General features: G+C 42.5%; 1 protein-coding gene across 6 annotated transcripts in view; it reads right to left on the bottom strand.

The window, feature by feature from the left end:
- Positions 1-21,461, bottom strand: part of HMGXB4 (HMG-box containing 4) — a 35,543-nt gene continuing 14,082 nt past the window's right edge. For 4 of the 6 annotated variants that reach the window (XM_024991463.2, XM_005206776.5, XM_005206778.5 and 1 more), the window contains 6 exons: positions 13,502-13,583; positions 12,477-12,541; positions 11,155-11,260; positions 10,530-10,699; positions 2,599-2,721; positions 1-2,129 (listed from right to left, as the gene is read on the bottom strand). In XM_024991463.2, coding sequence (XP_024847231.1) covers positions 2,085-2,129; positions 2,599-2,721; positions 10,530-10,699; positions 11,155-11,260; positions 12,477-12,541; positions 13,502-13,583 — 591 coding nt within the window. In that variant the 3' untranslated portion in view covers positions 1-2,084. 6 annotated transcript variants of the gene reach the window in all.

Here is a 21,461-nt window from a genome sequence, read left to right as displayed (position 1 = left end):
TATTAAAAATGTGATTTTTAATAATATAAGTACAAAATTTTATTTCTTTATACAACTGTAATGGGATTTGGATCAAACTGCTAGAATTTATTTAAAAAACAAAATAAAACAATGATATAAAAACTGCAAGAAGGTCTGAATCCAAAGTTTTTCCTCTAATAGTACCAAATACCACAAGGAACAGATTATTATACAAATGTTTACAAATTTTAAATACAAATACAATAGGGTTGGACTTTAAAGGAAAACAAACAAACAAAAAGCAGGCGCTCGTCAAGACGTCGTTAATGTGTACAAATGACGATGGTGGGACTGGCTTCTTTCTGTACTCATCCATGTCTCCGAGGCCCCTTCCCTGATACCCTGTGTCCAACAGGAGATGACCTGGGTAGAGAGGAGGTGTGCGACAAGCGCTGACACACGAAATCAAACCAGGACTTCTGCTCTTCGTAGTTTTGGTTCCCAGACATTCCTGTTCCCTTCTGTTTCCCCAGTTCAATCTCAAAACTGCTCTGAGGTGAGAAAGGCATTCGGCAGCCAGAATACCTTTAAGGAACACAGTCCTGTGACCGTATGGATGGGAAGGAAAAAGGATGGAAGGAGTTACACAGGATGCAGGCTGGGGGCACTATCCTCAGAGATCGACTCTGATGCCTCTGCTCCATCCAGGCCAAGGGAAGCAAGCAGTCACCTCAGAGCTTGGTTTTGATGTGGACTCTTGCACCAAATTTAAAAACAACCCTGAAGGGCTCAACTGTTTTCTTTGGAACTGGAAGCAAAATCTGGTTCTTTGGAAATGAGGGCAGCTGGGAATGGTAACATTCCTTTTTATTTCACTTTCTTGACATTATTTAATTGTAAAGAACTAGAATCCCAACATAATGATTCCGTCTTGAGGCACGATACCCTAAAGAGTGGGTGATCTGGAGTTTGCAGAGGAGGCCAGAGGAAGGAGGGGAGGAAGAAATGACAAATCTAGTCTCTTCCACATGCTGTTGCTGGTGGAGGCTCTTGTTTTTTAAATTATATATACAGAAATTTACAGGATAAATTAAAATCTAAGGGAGTTTAAAGAGTTAAATACACATAATTAAAACACATTCATACTCGCACATAAATAAACCTACATGAGAACACAGTACTTTTTTTTTTTTTTTTTTGCAATTCGCTTATGTGTGGAATGCGAAACGCCATGTATCTGGCCAGCAGGGGAGCCAAAGAGAAGATCCCAGGAATTAGGCTGGGCAAAGTTCACCTTCTACATCCGCCCAACAACCAAGCGGGAGAACTGTGAGCTGAGCTGATGCTGCCCATGGAAGATACCAGCTCTTAGTGCTGCTGACCAAATGCTCTGGGTCAGTTCACAGTACAGACTGTGCAACTGGTGACACTGATGACTTTACCCACTCCAGGGCTCACAAAACTCCTTGGCCCAGACAGAGGCTGCCAATGGTACCAATGATTACAATAAGTTTTGAGACATGGACACCGATAGAGCAGGAATTGGAATGAACCCTCTACTAAGTTTACTTAGGCCATCACAATAACTTTCAGATGGGAACGATGTTATCGCCTCCCACCTAGGTCACTTCAAGTTGAAAAGCTTTGTATTTTCAGTTAACTGATGTCTTCCCATAATCTTTCCCATTACATTTCAGACTGTAAGACAGGTAAGGCAAATGGTCAGTGATGGGTCTGGAGGTACAACTGAGTTTGGAAAAAAATCACATTTTAGCCAACCTTACCATGACGCACTAGGCATCCAAAACTAGCCCCCAGCCCCCAAGTTACACTGATTTTTAAGGCAGATTTATCCACCACAGGAGAAGAAAGAATTCCAAGCCCATATTCATGCCAAGGTTTCGTCTTGGCTAAACCTTTGCCATTTCATAAAATTATTAAAAGCAAAGTACTTACAGTCCTATGTATATATTTTACATTTTACATATATATATATATATATGTGCATATATATAAAAATTTAAAACCTACACCCAGAGGCCAGTGAAGGGATCTGGAACAGTCACATACACACAAGCCAGCAACAGGGCAGGAAAAGGTTTCTGTCCCAAGAGTCTTTGCTGTCACAGTCCAGGCATGATGTAAGCAATGTTGTCTAGTGTGTTTGACTGCAAAACAAGGGGAAAAGTTTCAGTCGAAGAGTACTTTACCTTAGTTCCCTGAGACATATTTCTTTGTTTAGGGGAGAGAGATCAGAAAAGGAGTCTGGAGTTAGAGAAAACGGGGGAGAAGATGGTATTCTGTTGTCTGTTTGCTGGGAGCTTTTCTGCTGACATCTCCCATTAATCCTAGTAAAGCAGTGGCAGCAGACTCGCACTCTCTTCATCTCTGGAAGAGCAAATAGGAAACACAGGCAGTGCAGTGCCTTAGGGGCTACGCTGCTTCTCTCCAAAGGAGAGAAATCTTAGGAAATGGCGTGTCTGCGATTTCACTGAGGGTCCAGCACACATTCAGCAGTCAGTGTCACGTTCCGCGGGCTGACAGCAGTGCGGTATCCAGGGAGCTTTAAGAGGTTGTGCCTGACAGGGCTCCCAAGGGTCTGGCCCCTCCTAAATCCCAGGAAACAAGGAAACTTACCAAGACCTGTTTGGGACAGCCGTTCAACTCAGGTAGTTGTGTGGTCAGACACGCCAAGGGGCCAAGCGCACAGATTATGGAGTCCAGAAGCACGGACAGACTGCCGGACACAGCCACCATGCCCTGAAAGGAAGAGCGTGAGAGGAGGAGGTTGCGGCCTGCATCACACTCGTGAGGCTCCCTCCAGGCCCTGGGTACTTCCTCGCATGGCTCTCTGAGTCTGGGGCAGTTCCAGGAAACTTGCGGCAGAAATGGAAGCTTTCTGCTTTGGTAACTCAATACATTCCAGGTTTCCTGTCTATATTTCTAAACCGTTGTATCCTCTGTGAGACCTTGGGTTGGTCCCTTAGGAAGAGTGGGGGCTGGGAGGGGGGACAACCCTACACTTAAAAATATTTAAAAAGGCCCCACCTATTGTGGAGAACTGCTGGCAAGATTTGTAGGGGTCATGAATGCAAAAGTTATTTTTCTCATGAACTCCACAAATATAGCTCAAATGTGATAACCATGAGAATTCTACATACTAATGATTAATATAAGCACACACACACACAAATTCTCCACATATGTAGCTTTTTGACAGGTGAGGATACCACTTTTCTGTTCTTTTTAAAATTTAACCTCTTCTAGAATTCATATCATTTGTTATCTCTGTGATTCAAAGAGATAAGAAATAAGATTGCTTGCTGCAAATACTGCTGCCGAGCTCTTGTGTAATCTGGTTCAACTAGGAGTACTGTGAGGATATGGGACCTAGAAGGCAGTGTAGCAGAGTCCATCAGAGAAGGAGCTCTGGGCTTCAGACAGCTGGGTTCAGAACCTGGCTATCCCACTCACTGAAAGGGGCAAGTTGCTGTCTATGCTGTGCCTGTAATAGACAGTACTAACAGCATCTGCAGCAAGGAGGGGATTAAGTGAGATAACAGATGTAAAGTACTTGGGGGTGGTTCTTGCTACCTGGTAACTGCTCAGAAAGTATCCATACTGCTTACTAGTATTACCAACATCTTCATCTCCAAAACTGCATTTCAGGCTTCCTGCTAGATCTTCCATTTTGGGTATTTTTCAATCTCAACACACTGTAAAGAGAAATAACCTACCATTCCTCCTAGCATTCCTTCCTCTGCTAAAGTCATCATCACTCACACACCTGCCCAGTCTCAAGGCCATGCCACCACTGACTTTTCTTTCCCTTCATTCTCCTCGTCTAATGTATCCCCCTACTTCCAAGTCAGAAAATAAAGCAAAGGGTTATACGAATGGGCCCTGAGGTCATGCCACCAAACTCAAGGCTCCATTTCAGCACTTAGGGGCTAAATTTCAGACAGAGTTCCTTAATCTGAAAGTCTATTCTTCCTTCTGTAAAATAAGGGAACACAAATTCTGTTTTACAAAACATGCAATGTGAATTAAACGAGAGACTCCATGTATAGCACTCACAAAGCTGCCTGAGTGAGAGTTCAATGAAAGATAGCAATTAATAGTATTACTCCATACTTTTACAGTTAATTATAGGTAATATTTTTTGTCTGACTCTCCCAATAAGCATCCTGAGGGCAGAAACCAAGTCCTATTCTTTTTTATATCCTCCCAGTAACTACTGGGGTTCTGTATAGTGTAATATCCCCCAATAAATATTTGAATTAAATTCAAATCTTTGTCATGTCTAGACTATTGTTATAACTTTTCCCTAATTCTGGTGTCTTCACTCTCAATCTAAAGTAGAAGATATTCTCAAAGAAAATCAGATGAGAGCTGTGATCATTCCTTCTACTCAAAACATCCCCAAAGCTGAGCTGTCATTTCCTTCCGCAACTTGTGCTGGGCCCTTCATAGTTCAGCCTTCCCCCACCTTGGGCGCTGGATGTTCTAGTTTTTCATCATTTAAGCAATAAAACCCTTTGAAAATAAAACCTCAAGTGGAACCCTAATACATAAAACAGTTAAAAGATCTGGTGAAGGTAGGAATGGGGGTTGAGAGCCCCACTGGGTCTCTTCTGACCTATCTTGGCAGAAGACGCCAGGGCTGAGAAGCACATGTGCACTGTGGTCTTGGTTTAGGATGCTATCTCCATGATTCAAGTCCTGCCTGTCCTTCTGGGTCCTGATGGAACCCCACCTCCCTTTCAGAGCCTCTCCTGACCCCCTCACTCTGCTCTCGACTACTGCTCTAACTGCTTCAGGTGGCAGAGCTGTAGAATGACAGCAGGCTGCACAGTGGGGCAAGCTGAGCCTGTTCACAGTGAGTTGTGCAGACTTATGATAACGGTCACAATTTTATTAGGCTTCAGGTATTCAATTTTAAACGAGCAACTATATATAAATCAATGCTCCTTAAAGTGTAGTAGTTTACTAATTTCAGGTGGCATACAGGTGAACATTAATCGGTTGATAATGCACATCCATTTTTCCAATGTACATTAGAAAAAAGACTAGAATACCACACTTGTGATATCCAGGATATCACTGTGAAAGCATGGATAAATGTATTTAAATAAAAATACAAAGTAGATAACAGTATAAGTGGTCTGAGGAAATTGCAAACTTGTGAAGATATATGCAAATGATTAAAGTCTGGGGAGAAGTGGATTAGAAGGGGAATTACTGCTTACTGCTGACACACTGTTGTTGTTTAGTCACTAAATTGTGTCCAATTCTTTGCAACCTCATGGACTGTAGCCTGCCAACCTCCTTTGTCCATGCAATTTCCCAGGCAAGAATACCGGAGTGGGTGGCCACTCCTTTCTCCAGGGGATCTTCCTGACCCAGGGACTGAACCCTCGTCTCCAACAATGGCAGGTAGCTTCTTTACCGTTGAGTCACCAGGGAAGTCCACTGCAGATACATGTGGGGTCTCTCTTGGGGATAGTGAAAATGATCTGGTATTAGACAGTAGTAATGGAGCCAGAAATCTGTGCATATACTAAGCCACTGAATTCTACATTTTAAAAGGGTAAACTTTATGGTTGTTGCTGTGTTAGTCACTCAGTTATGTTCAACTCTTTGCGACCCCATGGACTGTAGCTTGCCAGGCTCCTCTGTCCATGGAATTCTCCAGGCAAGAATACTGGAGTGGGTTGCCATTCCCTTCTCCAGGGATCTTCCCAACCCAGGGATTGAACCTGGGTCTCCTGCACTGAAGGCAGATTTTTCATAGTCTGAGCCATGACAGTTATATCTCAATAGGACTGTTTCTTATGTTTTTAAAAAAAGTGGAATAGAGGGTCTGCAACGTTCTTTTCCCTTTTCCAGTCAATATGGACATGTAACCCTCCCATGGCAACTGCTCACAGAAGCTAGCTTGTTTTATTTGCTCATTTTGTATCTATTTTATCTTTCCAGTTACACTGCAAGTTTCTTGATGATATGAAATCATCAGGAAGCTATTAGGAATTCTCCTCTCCCAGTTTTTGGAATTATGCCTAAGTATTCAACAAGTATTTGCTAAACTAAAAGGAAATGGCAGGGAAAATCTGTAACATGGGAGGTGAATTTTATTGCTGTTTAGTCGCTCAGTCGTGTCCAACTCTTTGCAACCCCAAGGACTGCAGGATGCCAGGCTTCCCTGTCCTTTATCATCTCCCGGAGTTTGCTGAAACTCACGTCCATTGAGTTGGTGATGCCATCCAACCATCTCTTCCTCTGTCATCCCCTTCTCCTGCCTTCAATCTTTCCCAGCATCGGGGTCTTTTCCAGTGAGTCGGGCTCTTCGCATCCGGTGGTCAAAGAACTGGAGCTTCGGCTTCAGCATCAGTCCTTCCAACGACTATTCAGGATTGATTTCCGTTAGGATTCACTGGTTTGATCTCCTTGCAGTCCAAGGGACTCTCAAGAGTCTTCTCTAGCACCACAGTTTGAGGGCATCAATTTTTCAGTGCTCAGCCTTTTTTATTGTCCAGCTCTCACAACCATAAATGACTACTGGAAAAACCATAGTACTGACTATACAGACCTCTGTTGGCAAAGTAATGTCTCTGCTTTTTAATACACTGTCTAGGTTTGACATTGCTTTTCTTCCAAGGAGCAAGTAACATTTAATTTCATGGCTACAGTCACTGTAACTTTTTAGGAAACATAAGAATATCTAAATACGAAAAATAAGTAAGGATTCCAGAATATTTTCTTCTAGAAATATCTATATCCATTCAAATATCCTAGCCTACCAGGAAGTGTCTGTTTGTGACACTTACTAAATTTTGAGAAATTAGCCAAAGAACTTAGACAAAGCTTCATTTCTCATGGCCTCTGGCGTTTTATTTGTTGAATAATAATTCAACTTTCACATAAAAGCCAAGTGGGTAGTTTTATATTTTTACGCTGACTTCTCAGCTTAAAAATGGCTTTAGGAACGGAGACTGATTTCTTTGCTGCAATGTCCTACTAGGACCCAGCAGAAACCTGAAATCCTACACCACTGAGTGAGCCAGGGGGCAGTATGGTTAGAAGTGGAATATGCTAACAGAAATGGGACATGACAGTTTTGCAGGTTAAGTGATTTTGAAACTGAAGCTTAAAAGGACAAAGATCTCCTTAGGGTATACAACACTGTATAATTCAAGTGCAGAGTAATGAAGAGCTTGGACACCTCAATCTCCCCGTTTGCTACCTATTTTCAAAGCTGTAGAGGAACTCTGACTCCCCTGGATAATCTAACCTGTCTATTCAAATCCTTGCTGGAAATGCACAGAAAAATCCAGACTCTCTTGGAAGTAAAAATGATGAAAGTTTCCATGGGATTTGGACTCATTTTTCAAAAATAAAAGTGAGTTGTAGGGTTATATGTCAATTATTTCTCTATAAAGAGGGGAGGGAGAGGAAGTGTCAGGGTAATTTTCTTTTGTGTCATTGTTTCAATAGAAAAGTATCAGTGTAAGCTTTGAGAGCCAGCTTCCAAATCTTTCAGTTCAGTTCAGTCGCTCAGTCGTGTCCGACTCTTTGTGACACCATGAATCGCAGCACTCCAGGCCTCCCTGTCCATCACCAACTCCGAGTTCACTCAGACTCACGTCTATCGAGTCAGTGATGCCATCCAGCCATCTCATCCTCTGTCGTCCCCTTCTCCTCCTGCCCCCAATCCCTCCCAGCATCAGAGTCTTTTCCAATGAGTCAACTCTTCACATGAGGTGGCCAAAGTACTGGAGTTTCAGCTTCAGCATCAGTCCTTCCAAAGAATACCCAGGACTGATCTCCTTCAGAATGGACTGGTTGGATCTCCTTGCAGTCCAAGGGACTCTCAAGAGTCTTCTCCAACACCACAGTTCAAAAGCATCAATTCTTCGGCGCTCAGCCTTCTTCACAGTCCAACTCTCACACCCATACATGACCACAGGAAAAACCATAGCCTTGACTAGACGGACCTTTGTTGGCAAAGTAATGTCTCTGCTTTTGAATATGCTATCTAGGTTGGTCATAACTTTCCTTCCAAGGAGTAAGCGTCTTTTAATTTCATGGCTGCAGTCACCATCTGCAGTGATTTTGGAGCCCAGAAAAATAAAGTCTGACACTGTTTCCACTGTTTCCCCATCTATTTCCCATGAAGTGATGGGACTGAATGCCATGATCTTCATTTTCTGAATGTTGAGCTTTAAGCCAACTTTTTCACTCTCTTCTTTCACTTTCATCAAGAGGCTTTTTAGTTCCTCTTCACTTTCTGCCATAAGGGTGGTGTCATCTGCATATCTAAGGTTATTGATATTTCTCCCGGCAATCATGATTCCAGCTTGTGTTTCTTCCAGTCCAGCGTTTCTCATGATGTACTCTGCATATAAGTTAAATAAGCAGGGTGATAATATACAGGCTTGATGTACTCTTTTTCCTATTTGAAACCAATCTGTTGTTCTATGTCCAGTTCTAACTGTTGCTTCCTGACCTGCATACAGATTTCTCAAGAGGCAGGTCAGGTGGTCTGGTATTCCCATCTCTTTCAGAATTTTCCACAGTTTATTGTGATCCACACAGTCAAAGGCTTTGGCATAGTCAAGAAAGCAGAAATAGACGTTTTTCTGGAACTCTCTTGCTTTTTCTATGATCCAGCGGATGTTGGCAATTTGATCTCTGGTTCCTCTGCCTTTTCTAAAACAAGCTTGAACATCAGGAAGTTCACGGTTCATGTATTGCTGAAGCCTGGCTTGGAGAATTTTGAGCATTACTTTACTAGCATGTGAGATGAGTGCAACTATGCGGTAGTTTGCGCATTCTTTGGCATTGCCTTTCTTTGGGATTGGAATGAAAACTGACCTTTTCCAGTCCTGCGGCCACTGCTGAGTTTTCCAAATTTGCTGGCATATTGAGTGCAGCACTTTCACAGCATCATCTTTCAGGATTTGAAATAGCTCAACTGGAATTCCATCACCTCCACTAGCTTTGTTCGTAGTGATGCTTTCTAAGGCCCACTTGAGTTCACATTCCAGTATGTCTGGCTCTAGGTATTTCTATCACCATCCCATTTCTTTAAAAAATTTTATTTACTTTTAATTGGAGGATAATGGCTTTACAATGTTGTGATGGCTTCTTCTATACAACAGTGTGAATCAGCCACAGGTATACACATCTCCCCTCCCTCTTGAACCTCTCCTCCACCGCCTACCTCATCCCACTCCTCTAGGTTGTTACGGAGCACCAGGCTGAACTCCCTGTGTTACACAGCAGCTTCCCACTAGCTATCTATTTTATGTACGGTAAGGTATGGGGAGAAGGCAATGGCACCCCACTCCAGTGTTCTTGCTTGGAGAATCCCAGGGACAGGGGAGCCTGGTGGGCTGCCGTCTATGGCGCACAGAGTCGGACACAACTGAAGTGACTTAGCAGCAGCAGCAGGAAGGTATGGGGAAACAGTGGAAACAATGTCAGACTTTATTTTTTTGGGCTCCAAAATCACTACAGATGGTGACTGCAGCCATGAAATTAAAAGACGCTTACTCCTTGGTAAAAAAGTTATAACCAACCTAGATAGCATATTGAAAAGCAGAGACATTACTTTGCCAACAAAGGTCCGTCTAGTCAAGGCTATGGTTTTTCCAGTGGTCATGTATGGATGTGAGAGTTGGACTGTGAAGAAAGCTGAGCGCCGAAGAATTGATGCTTTTGAACTGTGGTGTTGGAGAAGACTCTTGAGAGTCCCTTGGACTGCAAGGAGATCCAACCAGTCCATTCTGAAGATCAGCCCTGGGATTTCTTTGGAAGGACTGATGCTAAAGCTGAAACTCCAGTACTTTGGCCACCTCATGTAAAGAGTTGACTCATTGGAAAAGACTCTGATGCTGGGAGGGATTGGGGGCAGGAGGAGAAGGGGAAGACAGAGGATGAGATGGCTGGATGGCATCACTGACTTGATGGACGTGACGGTGATGGACAGGGAGGCCTGGCATGCTGCGATTCATGGGGTTGCAAAGAGTTGGACACAACTGAGCGACTGAACTGAACTGAACTGAAGGTATGTATCTTAATTCTGCTTTCTCAATTTGTCCCGCCCTCTCGTTGCCCTGCTCTGTTCACAGGTCTGCTCTCCATGTCTGTGTCTCTAGTCTTGCCTGCAAACAGGTTCATCAGTAACATTTTTCTAGATTCCATATATATGCATTAATAGACGGTGTTTATTTTTCTGATGTACTTCAGTCTGTGTAATAGGCTTTAGGTTCATCATCTCAGTACAACTGACTCAAATTCGTTCCTTTTTATGGCTGAGTACTGTTTCACTGTATATATGTACCACAACTCCTTTATCCATTCACCTGTCAGTGGGCATCCAGGTTGCTTCCATGTCCTGGCTATTGTAAACAGTGCTGCAGTGAACACTGCCACCCCTCCTTATCACTGTATCCTGAGCACCTGGTATAACAGCACACAGTAGTCGCTCACTGTGTGGATGTGGAATGAGCACACGGGTCCAGACTGTACCAGCAGCTGGAGCTTGCCACTGACGGTGCCCTTACCTCAGTTTCCTGCAGGCGGTGTCCGATGAGGCTCAGGGACTCTCCCAGCAGCTGGAGGTGAGCAGCCACATCAATGGGCTCTGTCTCAGGAGCTTTGGCTGGCGAGGCAGGTAACAGCATGGCGGTGGGTGGGGATTTCTTCTGGGGTGACAGTACTCCCATAGAAGAAGCTGAGAACAGAGAAGAAACAGAGCGATAAAGCTTGCCCAGGGCCTTGTACCACAAAACTGTTCTTCCCGGTTTTCCCTTTCTATGAGCTCCACCAGGCATATGATAAAACTGTAGACTATGGGTTGGATCTGGCTAATAACTTACTTTGTGTGGCCTGTGAGCTCAGAATGATTTTAGATTTTTAAACGGTTGTTGTAGAAGAAATAAAGAAAAATACGTGACAGAGAATGCATATGGATCTCAGACCTAAAATATGTATTCTCTGGTCCTTTACAGAAAAGTGTGCTGACTTCTGACTTAACATTTTCTAAATATTGGGGCCAACCTTTATTATCTGGTATCTGGATATCAAGATCTGCTTCTAATATAGGCCACTCTCCCCATTTCTTAGTAAAGAAGCAAAATTCACAGAGCTGTGGGGAAGAGAATGAAAAGAGAAGGATGTAGTCATTACCTTTCACTTTCATTGAACCTTCTGAGCTGGATGCTTTTCTTTTCACAGTTGTAGCTTCTGCTTTGTTCTGTTTGTGTTGTAGATACTGAGCTTTTTGCTTCCAAACCTGCAATCAGATCAGGGCAAAAATAAATTTCAAAGGGCAAAAAACTGAAAGGGAAAGCAGTCATGGAAGAACAGAATGAAGAAAAGAAAAGGAACAGTGGAGGGGAGCAGACAGAGGATTAGCGTTTCTTTTTAAGCTGGAAGGTCACTGCACAGGCTTCAGCAGTGGTGACAGCAGCATCCCAGGCGAGGACTAGGCACGTCCTTCAGTGCTACTGCTCAGACGGCAGCATTCACTCTGCGATCCCTCTAACTAAGGCTGGAATGTAAAACCACATAGGAAACCTCTGGCTCACCTTTATGTCCATCTGGTTTAAATATTTCTTCTAACCTGTCGGCTTGCAACACCAACAGTAGGATAACAATTACACAAAACTCAGAAACTAAAGATAATCTATCTGGGTGAAAAATATATGTCATCTCACCTAGATGAGCAGTACCTTAAATAAAGCAAAATGGAAATTCTAATTCCTAGACCACCTTTGTATCATCTAACTGTAAGTGACTGTGAGTGATTCAGGTATGACTATTTATCATTGTCTTATTAGTGTTTCTATAGGGCGGTATATTATTTGGTAATGGTTGATGGAGGTGATGACCCAGAATCTATCTTCCTAGTAAACACTGTCCCATGTTTTTATTATTTGCTGTGACTATGGACCTCTTTCCTCAGTTCTCAGACCACAGCTAACTACTAGCTATAGTCAGGGGCTCTGACTTTAGATCCTCTTTTAACACGTATCATTGCCCTAGGTAGGTCATCTTTTGGCTCAAATGTAAGGTTGCTAAGAAAAAAAATTAGATGAGGTTAGAAGACAGCCTCCCTGCAGCTAAATCCTCACCTAGAGTGAACTGGCACCAACTTGTTCACTGCCCTCTAAGCCATTTTCCACCAATCTATAATTTTTCTTTTTTTCCCTATTTTCAGTGTTTGGGATTTCGGGCTTCCCCAGTGGCTCAGAGGTAAAAGAATCTGCCTGCCAATGCTGGAGACATGGGTTTGAGTCTGGGGTCAGGAAGATCCCCTGGAGAAGGCTACGGCAACCCACTCCAGTATTCCTGCCTGGGAAATCCCATGGCCAGAAGAGCCTGGTGGGCTACAGTCCATGGGGAAGCAAGAGTCAGACACGACTGAACAGCTGAACAACAACAACACAGGAGGATCACACACTGGAAGGACAGAGCAATGAAAACGTGCCTGTGATAAGTCTGCTTACCAGTTTGTCCTTCTCTGGCAACTGCTTCCACACCTCAGCCAGTTTTTTACTCAGTTCCCCAAAATCTGGCACAAAAGAGTGAAAAAAACCCAGGAAAACTGAATACAGTAAAGGTTTAACCATAAACAAAACAGAAGGCCGAACAGAACAAAAACTAGGAAGAGGGTTTTGAAGATCAGATTTAAATAGCACAAGATTCTTTCAGCAAACCAAACCAAACCCCACAACTTCCCTTGGGTCTTTTATAGAAGGAAGAAGCTGTTTGGGTCGCTATGAGACAGGCTCAAAATCTCACACATCTACTCTTTAAGGATTTATGCCTGAAGCATCGTATTGGTATCTTTTAGTATGATCCCATGAAACATGGCTTATCTACTTAGGTTAAAGAAAAAATGTTATGTAGAATTTGATAAGAAATGTTAGGTTTTTACCAAATTTCTGAGAGCTCAGAAACAAAGGAGAATTTCCCTAGAGCAGCTCAGAAGCAATCTTTCAGATGTGTGATACTGTGCTCCCCACATTGTAGAGCAAGTTCACACTTTATAAAGCACATCCGAGTCTTTTCTGGTGCTTCATGTGTGCCTCACAGCAGCCCTGGTGAGAGGGTTGAGAAGCGAGTCCACACACCGGGCAGATGAGATTTGTAGATGTTACCTGACTTGTCCAAGGGCTGAGGTGTAGTGTTCTCACCTTACCAACTTCTGATACAGAGACAAATAATGAACAATGTAATATGTCATCTCCATACCCAACTCCAACCCTATACTCTAACTCCATACCCAAGAGGCGGCTGAAGGAAAAAGTCAACTATAGAATCTTGGAAAGAAACAACTGTATGTTTATATACTGTGCTTTTGGACGGGGCGTACTAAGACAAAATCTAAAGAGACCTGTGCAGTTGAGGAGAGAAATGAGATTTGTGTCCTTTTCAGGCCATGGGAAGAACTTTGCCTGCTGACTGCATTAACTGCCTTGCTCCGATACACATGGAAAGTAAGAACACTAAACATGAGAAATGTGCTCACCTATGCCTGGGTGGTCAGCCACAATGGTTACGCGGTACTCCTTGCAGAACACTTGGTAGGCCGACATGTTCTTCTTTTTTGGCTAGCACCACATAAAAACAGAGCACGGTAAGACTTAGTCAGAAGCCAAGTTCAACAACTTTGTGTCTATGAGAACAAAACAGAAAAGTGACCTGCACTTTTTCCTCAAGTGTCCTAAGTTGCCAACCAGCTTTCCTTAAATAGGATAATTATTAAACCATGTTACATATGACTCAGAGATGAGTATAAGTTTTACCTTTAGAAGGTAAAAACCAGATGCTGATTTCTAGATTTTTCAGGTTGTTGCAGCTACTTGATAATTGTTTGTAAAGCTCTTCATTCGTCCTACAAATGTTACCTAATTCTTTTAGAATTGAGTGCTAAGCAAATCTTTACCTCTCCTGGGGTAGCTATTTTTTGTCTTTAAAATAAGAACCACATAACTTTCCTTTACTTTGGGGCTAGAAAATCAAGAACCAAATTTACGTTCATATTGTGCCTCTGGTTTTCATTTCTTCTTCGTTCTTTTGGTTCTGCGGCACGTGGGATCCTCGTTCTCCAACCAGGGGTCGAACCTGCGCCCACTGCATTGGATGTGGATCCAAGGGATCACCACTGGATCACCACTGGGTCACCAGGGAAGTCCCTGGCTTTGATTTCTAATGTTAAAATTTTCTTGATCCTGCTTTGACTGTCACTTGTAGTTTATTGTTATTTTATTATTCACATTCTTGTGGTCCAAGGTGAAAAGTAAATAAATAACCGAGGACAATTCTTTGGTACTCAACGTAAGGTGAACCTTTTCCACATCAACCAAGTGCTTTGTACTACTTGAAGTATGTTTATGCTTCATTGAATTATGACAATTCCAAAAGCAACACAGGATTTTTGAAAAACAAGATTTTAAAATCAACCAAGTGTATATGAAACAGAAGGTATTATACATTACTATGCATTCCACTTTATAATTAACCATAAACTTGGAAGAAAAAAGTTTTCCTACCTGAAAAGGCACATTAGATAGCACCTGTCCAACCCCCTCACTTTGAGGATGAAGAAAAGGAAACTCAGAAAAATAGTGATTTGTCTGGGTCCTGCAGCTATGCCGGTTTTAACACCAGAATGGCTACAACCCAAGCACCTGACCTTTAGGGCTATGCACTATGGGCCAAGGGAAAAAATACATTGCTTCCTTACAGAAAAAGTTACTATTTCAGAATAAACGATTATCCCTTTGTAACTTTTATCTAATATACTGAGATGTTTTCAGTCTGGCTTTCCTTACAACCTCATTTGTAAGTATCAGAGTACGATGATTGGTCCTCCACCTCCTTCCAAGACAGTCCTTTCTGGTCCTGCAAGTTATTATAATGACATGAATGTCTGGTGCTTTAAAAGCTGCTGGAAACTTTTGTTTGCCTCAAGAGTCATATTTTACAACCAAAACAAAACAACAAACAACACCATCCCTGTCTCATGACTTCAGAGCTGCACCTTGTTTAAAACGAAGTCTAATCGCGCACTTTGGGTTCACCTGACTTAATTTTTAATACTGTTTTCATAAAACTGCTATCCTCAAAGACCAAAGGCTAGGCAACACTTTTGTTGTTGTTCAGTCGCTCAGTTGTGTCCAACTCTTTGTGACCCTATGGACTGCAGCATGTCAGGTTTCCTTGTCCTTCATTATCTCCTGGAGTTTGCTCAAAGTCCATTGAGTCGATGATGCCATTCAACTATCTCATCCTCTGTCACCCCCTTCTCCTCCTGCCCTCAATCTTTCCCAGCATCAGGGTCTTTTCCAATGAGTCGGCTCTTTGCATCAAGTGGCCAAACCACTGAAGCTTCAGCTTCAGCATTAATCCTTTCAATGACTATTTAGGGTTGATTTCCTTTAGGATGGACTGGTTTGATCTCCTTACTGTCCTAAGGACTCTCAAGAGTCTTCTCCAGCGTCATGGTTCGAAAGCATCAATTCTTCAGAGCTCAGCCTCCTTTATGGTCCAACTCTCACATCCATACATGACTACTGGAAAAACCATAGCTTAAACTATATGGACCTATGTTGGCAAAGTGATGTCTCTGCTTTTTAATACGCTGTCTAGGTTTGTCATAGCCAACACTTAAGACAATAAAAAAAGCTGTGTGACAGCTCTGACTTGAATTCCCAAAGGAATTCTGAAACCATTTTTGAAGAATGGAAACAACCCTGAGACATCTCCCAAAGTACCTGCTCTGAATGAGATAGCACTTCTTTGGCTATAAAAATTATGGCATGTTTGTTGTAAATTTACCTTCAAAAATTTCAGACCAGTCTTTTAAAAACAGCTTATTCATAGGACTGACATTTGGCCATATTATAAAACTTGTAAGGAGTTTTAACAATGTTTCCTTAGACAAGTTGTAAGACTGTGAAAGGTTATTGCCCTCTATTTCACAAGGCTATCTACAGCTATAACATAAAACTAAAATGACTTTCATAGAATGAATCACAACTCTTACTCAATACACTAGATCCCAATCCACATCCTGAAGAAAGGAGTTCCTCTCATAGCTCTCATAAGGACTTTATTCAATTGTGTAGAAAATAAACCTGCATTTTTTGAGTACCTGTACTGGATATAGTGAGTAGTTAAAGAGGATGAGCTTTTGAAGCCCAGATCTTATTCTAAGGCAGTCAAGCAGCATAAAATGGAAAACTTTTGAAACATAAAGTTTGAAGGCCCACCATCTTTTCTCAGCTTCACCTTATACTAATGATTTGATCCTGAATAAAACACAGGAGAAGTGGATAGCTCTTCTGACATGTGCCATTAAAAGTATTTCAGCGGCAAAGAAGGAAAAGCAGAGACTAGACTAACAAGGAGGAGATTGCAAAGGAAACAAAGTAACCCATCAAAGTACTGTCATTCATTTCTTAATATTTACTGAGCATCCACTATATGCCAGACATTGGGAATACAGCCAAGAACCAGACACAGAATCTAACAGAGGAGACAGATAAATGTGTCATCATAATACAATGTGACATTATTATAGGGGAAGTACTGGCTGCTACAGGAATACGCAACAGGACCGCCTCACTAATCAGGGAGTTGAAGAAGGTCCTCCTTTCTGGAGGAAAGGACATTTAACTTAGACCCTAAAGCTGGGTAGAATTATCCAGGTGAAGAGTGGTACAAGTGTTCTAGGCTCTCAGCGTGGTGATACTCATCAGAGAGGAGGTAGGAGATGACGCCAGAGAAGCAGGGAGTGCTCAGAGATGGATGACATGTAAACTGTATTGAAGAGTAAGGGTTCTATCTGAAAGAGGCAATTATTTCAAGCAGGAAGTCACTAGGTCAGATTGCAATTTATGACCATGGAGAATGGACTGGAGGCAGGGAGTCCTGTGGATGTGAGAAGGCTGCTGCAGGAGCACCCGGGAGGGGTGGATGAAGGCCCATGGCCAAGTCAGGGGTGTTGGAGAGAAGCAGGTCAATTGAAAGGGAGGGAAAAGTTAACAGGATTTATCAGACACAGTATGGTAAAGAGAAAGATCCTGGGCTTTGGGGGCCGACATAGCTAGGTTAGAATCTGACTTTAGTTTCCCTGTAAGTAAAACCTGGATGATACCACTGAGCTTGGATAATACTGTTTCCAGAGGTGGGAATTCATCAGTTTGGCACTTCAGGAGGTACTCAGTCATGTTATCTCTATGGTAGGCAGGATCCTAAGATGGCACCCAAGATTTCTGCCCCTCTGGTGGACATGCCTTGTAAAACACCCTCCCCCGACTATGGGCAGGACGGGTGAATACCAGAGGGTGTCACTCCCATGGATCGTATTATGCTATATGGCAAAAGGGGATTTTTTTGCTATTAATTAAGGTTCCTAAGAACCTGTCCAGATGTAATTAAGGTTCCTAAGCGAATTGAATCCGAGTGAATCAAAGAGAGATTATCCTGAGTGGGCCTGATGTTATCCAGTTCAGTTCAGTTGTGTCCGACTCTTTGTGACCCAAGATATTATTCAGTGAGACCTTAAAAGAGGTAAGACCCAACGGGAGACGCTCCCCTGCTGGCCCTGAACTTGGAGACAAGTTGCCATGAGTTCTACAACTGAAAGGAACTGAATGCTGCCAACAACCTGGCAGAGGACATCTAGCCTCAGCCAAGAACCCAGTTCTAGCCAACACGTGGACTTAGTCTTGTGAGAAACGGAACAGAGGGCCCAGAGGAGCCCTGGCTGGACTTCTGATCTATAGGGCAGTGAGGTGATATTAACAAATGGATACTGTGATAATTTGTGATGCCATAATAGAAAAGTTAATTTCTATTCCATTTTTTTCTTTTTTTACAATAGAAGTTGTAGCATCCAAAAAGCCAATGTGAGTTTTCTTAAAAATAGAAATTCTGGTGAAGGGGGATAGGGTGAATCCATCTTAAATCAAAGAAAACAGTGGCAAGGCCTTTAAACATTTCATTTAAATAGTAAAGGTCTTAGTTTTAGTATTCTTCTGATGCCGCCAGTCCTGTTCAGAGATGCTACAGGAGTGAGTTCTGGGTGCTGTATCTCCTTTATTAATTGAGTAACAGCCTCATATCCCCAGACGTGCTAAGTATTCTACTCCTTTCAAATCTCCCTTCATTGGGCTCAAGATAAAATGAAGTGGCATTACAGAGAAAGATATGAGTTCACAGTTCTATATTTGGCCATGAGAGAGAGAGGGAGCTATGGACTGATTAGTCTGGGTGATTCTGCTCTGAGAACCCAGTCCTTGGAGTAAGTGTGACAGAAAGCATAAATCTGCTTTCCTCAGACAGTTCCTGTATGTCTCTCTCAGTGTGTGCACCTCGCTTCCCAAGGGTAAGTCTGATGTTGGAGCTGACATAATTTAAAAAATTAAATTATGGCTTCTCAATATACATCAATGACTTCATCTGGTGAAGAATGGGCTGACATTCTGTTGGACTGAGCATCTACTGGCCTTCAGCTTTCCTAAGGGATTTAAATTTTCACCTTATGTGCTGACCTTAGAACCTAGCCTTTGTGTTATAACATGCAACTCCAGCCTAAGGATCCAAAGTTAGGAATTCAAACTTGAGGGTTAAATTTTTTTCCAGGGCAGAGCCATTTTTTTCTAAATTAACAGTCAGAAATAAAACAAATAATGGATGATCTCCAGATAAACAAAATATTTCCATATGATTCTAAGTGCAAGGCCAGTAATTTCACCCTAGAATTTTTTTCTGCTGCCCCACACAGTATGTTAGAATCTTAGTTCCCCATCAGGGATTGAACCTGAGCCCCCTGCACTGAAGCTCAGTCTTAACCATTGGATCCCCAGGTAAGCCCATACCCTAGACTTTTTATTTTTATAGTAGGATTTTAATATTCAATATTCAAGTTTAGCACTTGCTATTTACAATAAATAACCACCTCTCCCCCACTCCCAAACTGGTAATGGAGAAGGAAATGGCAATCAATTACAGAGTTCTTACCTGGGAAATCCTATGGACAAAGGAGCCTGGCAGGCTACAGTCCATGGGGTCTCAAAGAGTCAGACACAACTTAGCAACTAAATAACAAACTGGTAAACCATTTTTTTTTTCACTTATTATACAAATATTCAATCCCTCTCCCTACCCCCAAAGTCTTGTGACTCATAGTGGTTACATCTGGAATAACTGGGGGCTCTCCTTTAACAAAATGTTAATACTTCAAAAACTTGGATAGTTTATTACTAGCAGCAAATAACTACAACAAATCCACTTAAGCATGACTCAGGAGGTTGTAATTTTACAGCCAGACCTCATTTTAAATGTTTGAAGACATGTGTCACAATATCAAGACCTTCCAAGAGCAATTTCTTAATGTGTTGTATAAAGCAGTCATGCTGAACTCCTTTAGAGCACAGAACTCTTTGTGAAAGTCTGATAAAAATCGCTGTTTGAACCCATCTAGGACTCTAGTTTAAAAACCTATTTTTAAAGGGTAAAATACCTGGGGTTTAAGGCAAAACAGCTTCCCTGGTTGCTCATTCGGTAAAGCATCCGCCTGCAAAGCGGGAGACTGGGTTCAATCCCTGGGTTGGGAAGATCCCCCTGGAGAAGGCATGGCAACCCACTCGAGTGTTCTTGCCTGGAGAATCCCCCTGGACAGAGGAATCTGGCAAAACATAATTTATGAGTTTTCTAAATAAACTTGGCTTTCTTCTGCTGATGACGGAACCCAATCTCTTCACTGATGTTAATACTATGCAGGAGACAGTTACCAAGGCTTTACCTGTGGAAACTCTTTTACCGCTCCCAACAATCCTACAAGGTAGGTTTCATCATTCCTGGCATTTTAAGATGAGAACCAGATACTTGAGGCATTTACCCAGGAACTGGCAGGGCCACCATCTGATGTTCCTCTGAACTAACCTCACTGAGATCTCTAAATCTGTACTGGCCAAAGGAAAGGGTGCCGGAGCAGTCAAGTTTTCACACCAAAGCTTCTGTTTAAACCCTTCTCAATTGGAATCTAATTCTGCTCTCTCTCATATTACATCACTGAGTAGAATTTAAACATTCTTTCTGTGTCCTGTCATCATAAAAACTTGGGGTCAAACCCTTGTACTGCCACTAAACAGGTATGCATCCAGGGGCAGGTTATTTCACTTTTTTGAGCTTGTTTCTGTGAAATGGAGATGAAAATACCTACACCTCATTAGGCACTTGTGGAAATTCATCAGTACACCATAGATTAAAAAACTTAGTGCAGTTCTTAGAATGTATGAGCAACTCCATAGCAAAGTTCTTATTACCACTGTAATTTACTAACGCCTGCTTCCTGCCTTCCACACGGTTTTTACCTTTCGGCTGGCTGGACTTCCTGTGGTTCTCTGAACACCCTACCACCTCTCGTGCCTTCACATGCATTCTCCACTCCTTGACTGGAATGCCCACTCCTCCTTTCCACCTGTCAATTCCTATCTGGCCTTAAGATTCGGTTTTGGTGCTGCCTGCCCCTGAAAGCTTCCTGGTCACCCCTAGGCTCTCCTTGGCACTCGGCATGCATCTCTGCTGAGGTTCAATCCACTGGGTACTTTTCAACCCCTCTTACTACATCGAGAGCTCTTTGAGAGCTGACACTGTATCTGATCAGGGCCTGGCACAATGTAAGTGCAGAATAAATATGTATTTTATGCATAACCAAGTGTCAGAATTGTGTGTGAAAAGCACATTCATTTGTATTCCCTCATCTGCTTCTACATGAAGCAGGCTGGGTGCTTGTTCATTAAGACTGTGCAGAAAAGAATAGGGCCAGTGGCCCCTTGATGCACCTCCAGTTGATGTTCCCCTTTCCCCAGCGCCCATGAAGTGTTCCAAGGATCTGTTGTAAACTCGTTCTGTAACATCTGCTTTTGCTCCTTAGGGACCCTGTTTTCTTTCTGGTTCTTAACTGCTTTCCAAATAGATGTTAGTTGCAGAGGTGGCTTCCTAAAAGGTGGGTGTTAATATGAAAACAAAACAGAAACAAAACCATAAAAGCAGCACCCCCTTGCTTATTCTAATTTGTGAAATGAGTGGCTGAAAAAAAAAAGTTTTGTTTTCAAGAATATTTTATGCTTCCAAGGAACTTGGGATGAAAACAGTTGCTGTAACAGAAGCTCTTGATTGAGACATGCCCTGTGCCAAGCATGTTACTCATTCACCTGATTTACTCTAAGTAGCCCCTTTCACAAGTGAGCAGGGAAGTGAGGAAGCCATCTCCAGAGAACAAGTCTAGTAAGTAGCAACTAGAACAAGACCTCCCTGGAGTAGGAAATGGCAACCCAATCCAGTATGCTTGCCTGGGAAATCCCATGGACAGAGGAGCCTGGCAGGCCACGGTCCATGGAGCCGCAAAGACTTGGACATGACTGAATGATGACTGAACTCGAGTCCAAGCTTTCAGCCACTGTATTACAACATCT

Source organism: Bos taurus, chromosome 5 (assembly GCF_002263795.3).
Source record: "Bos taurus isolate L1 Dominette 01449 registration number 42190680 breed Hereford chromosome 5, ARS-UCD2.0, whole genome shotgun sequence".
Lineage (NCBI taxonomy): Eukaryota > Metazoa > Chordata > Mammalia > Artiodactyla > Bovidae > Bos > Bos taurus.
The sequence above is the reverse complement of the archived record's forward strand: the minus strand, read 5'-3'. Positions and strand labels throughout refer to the sequence as shown.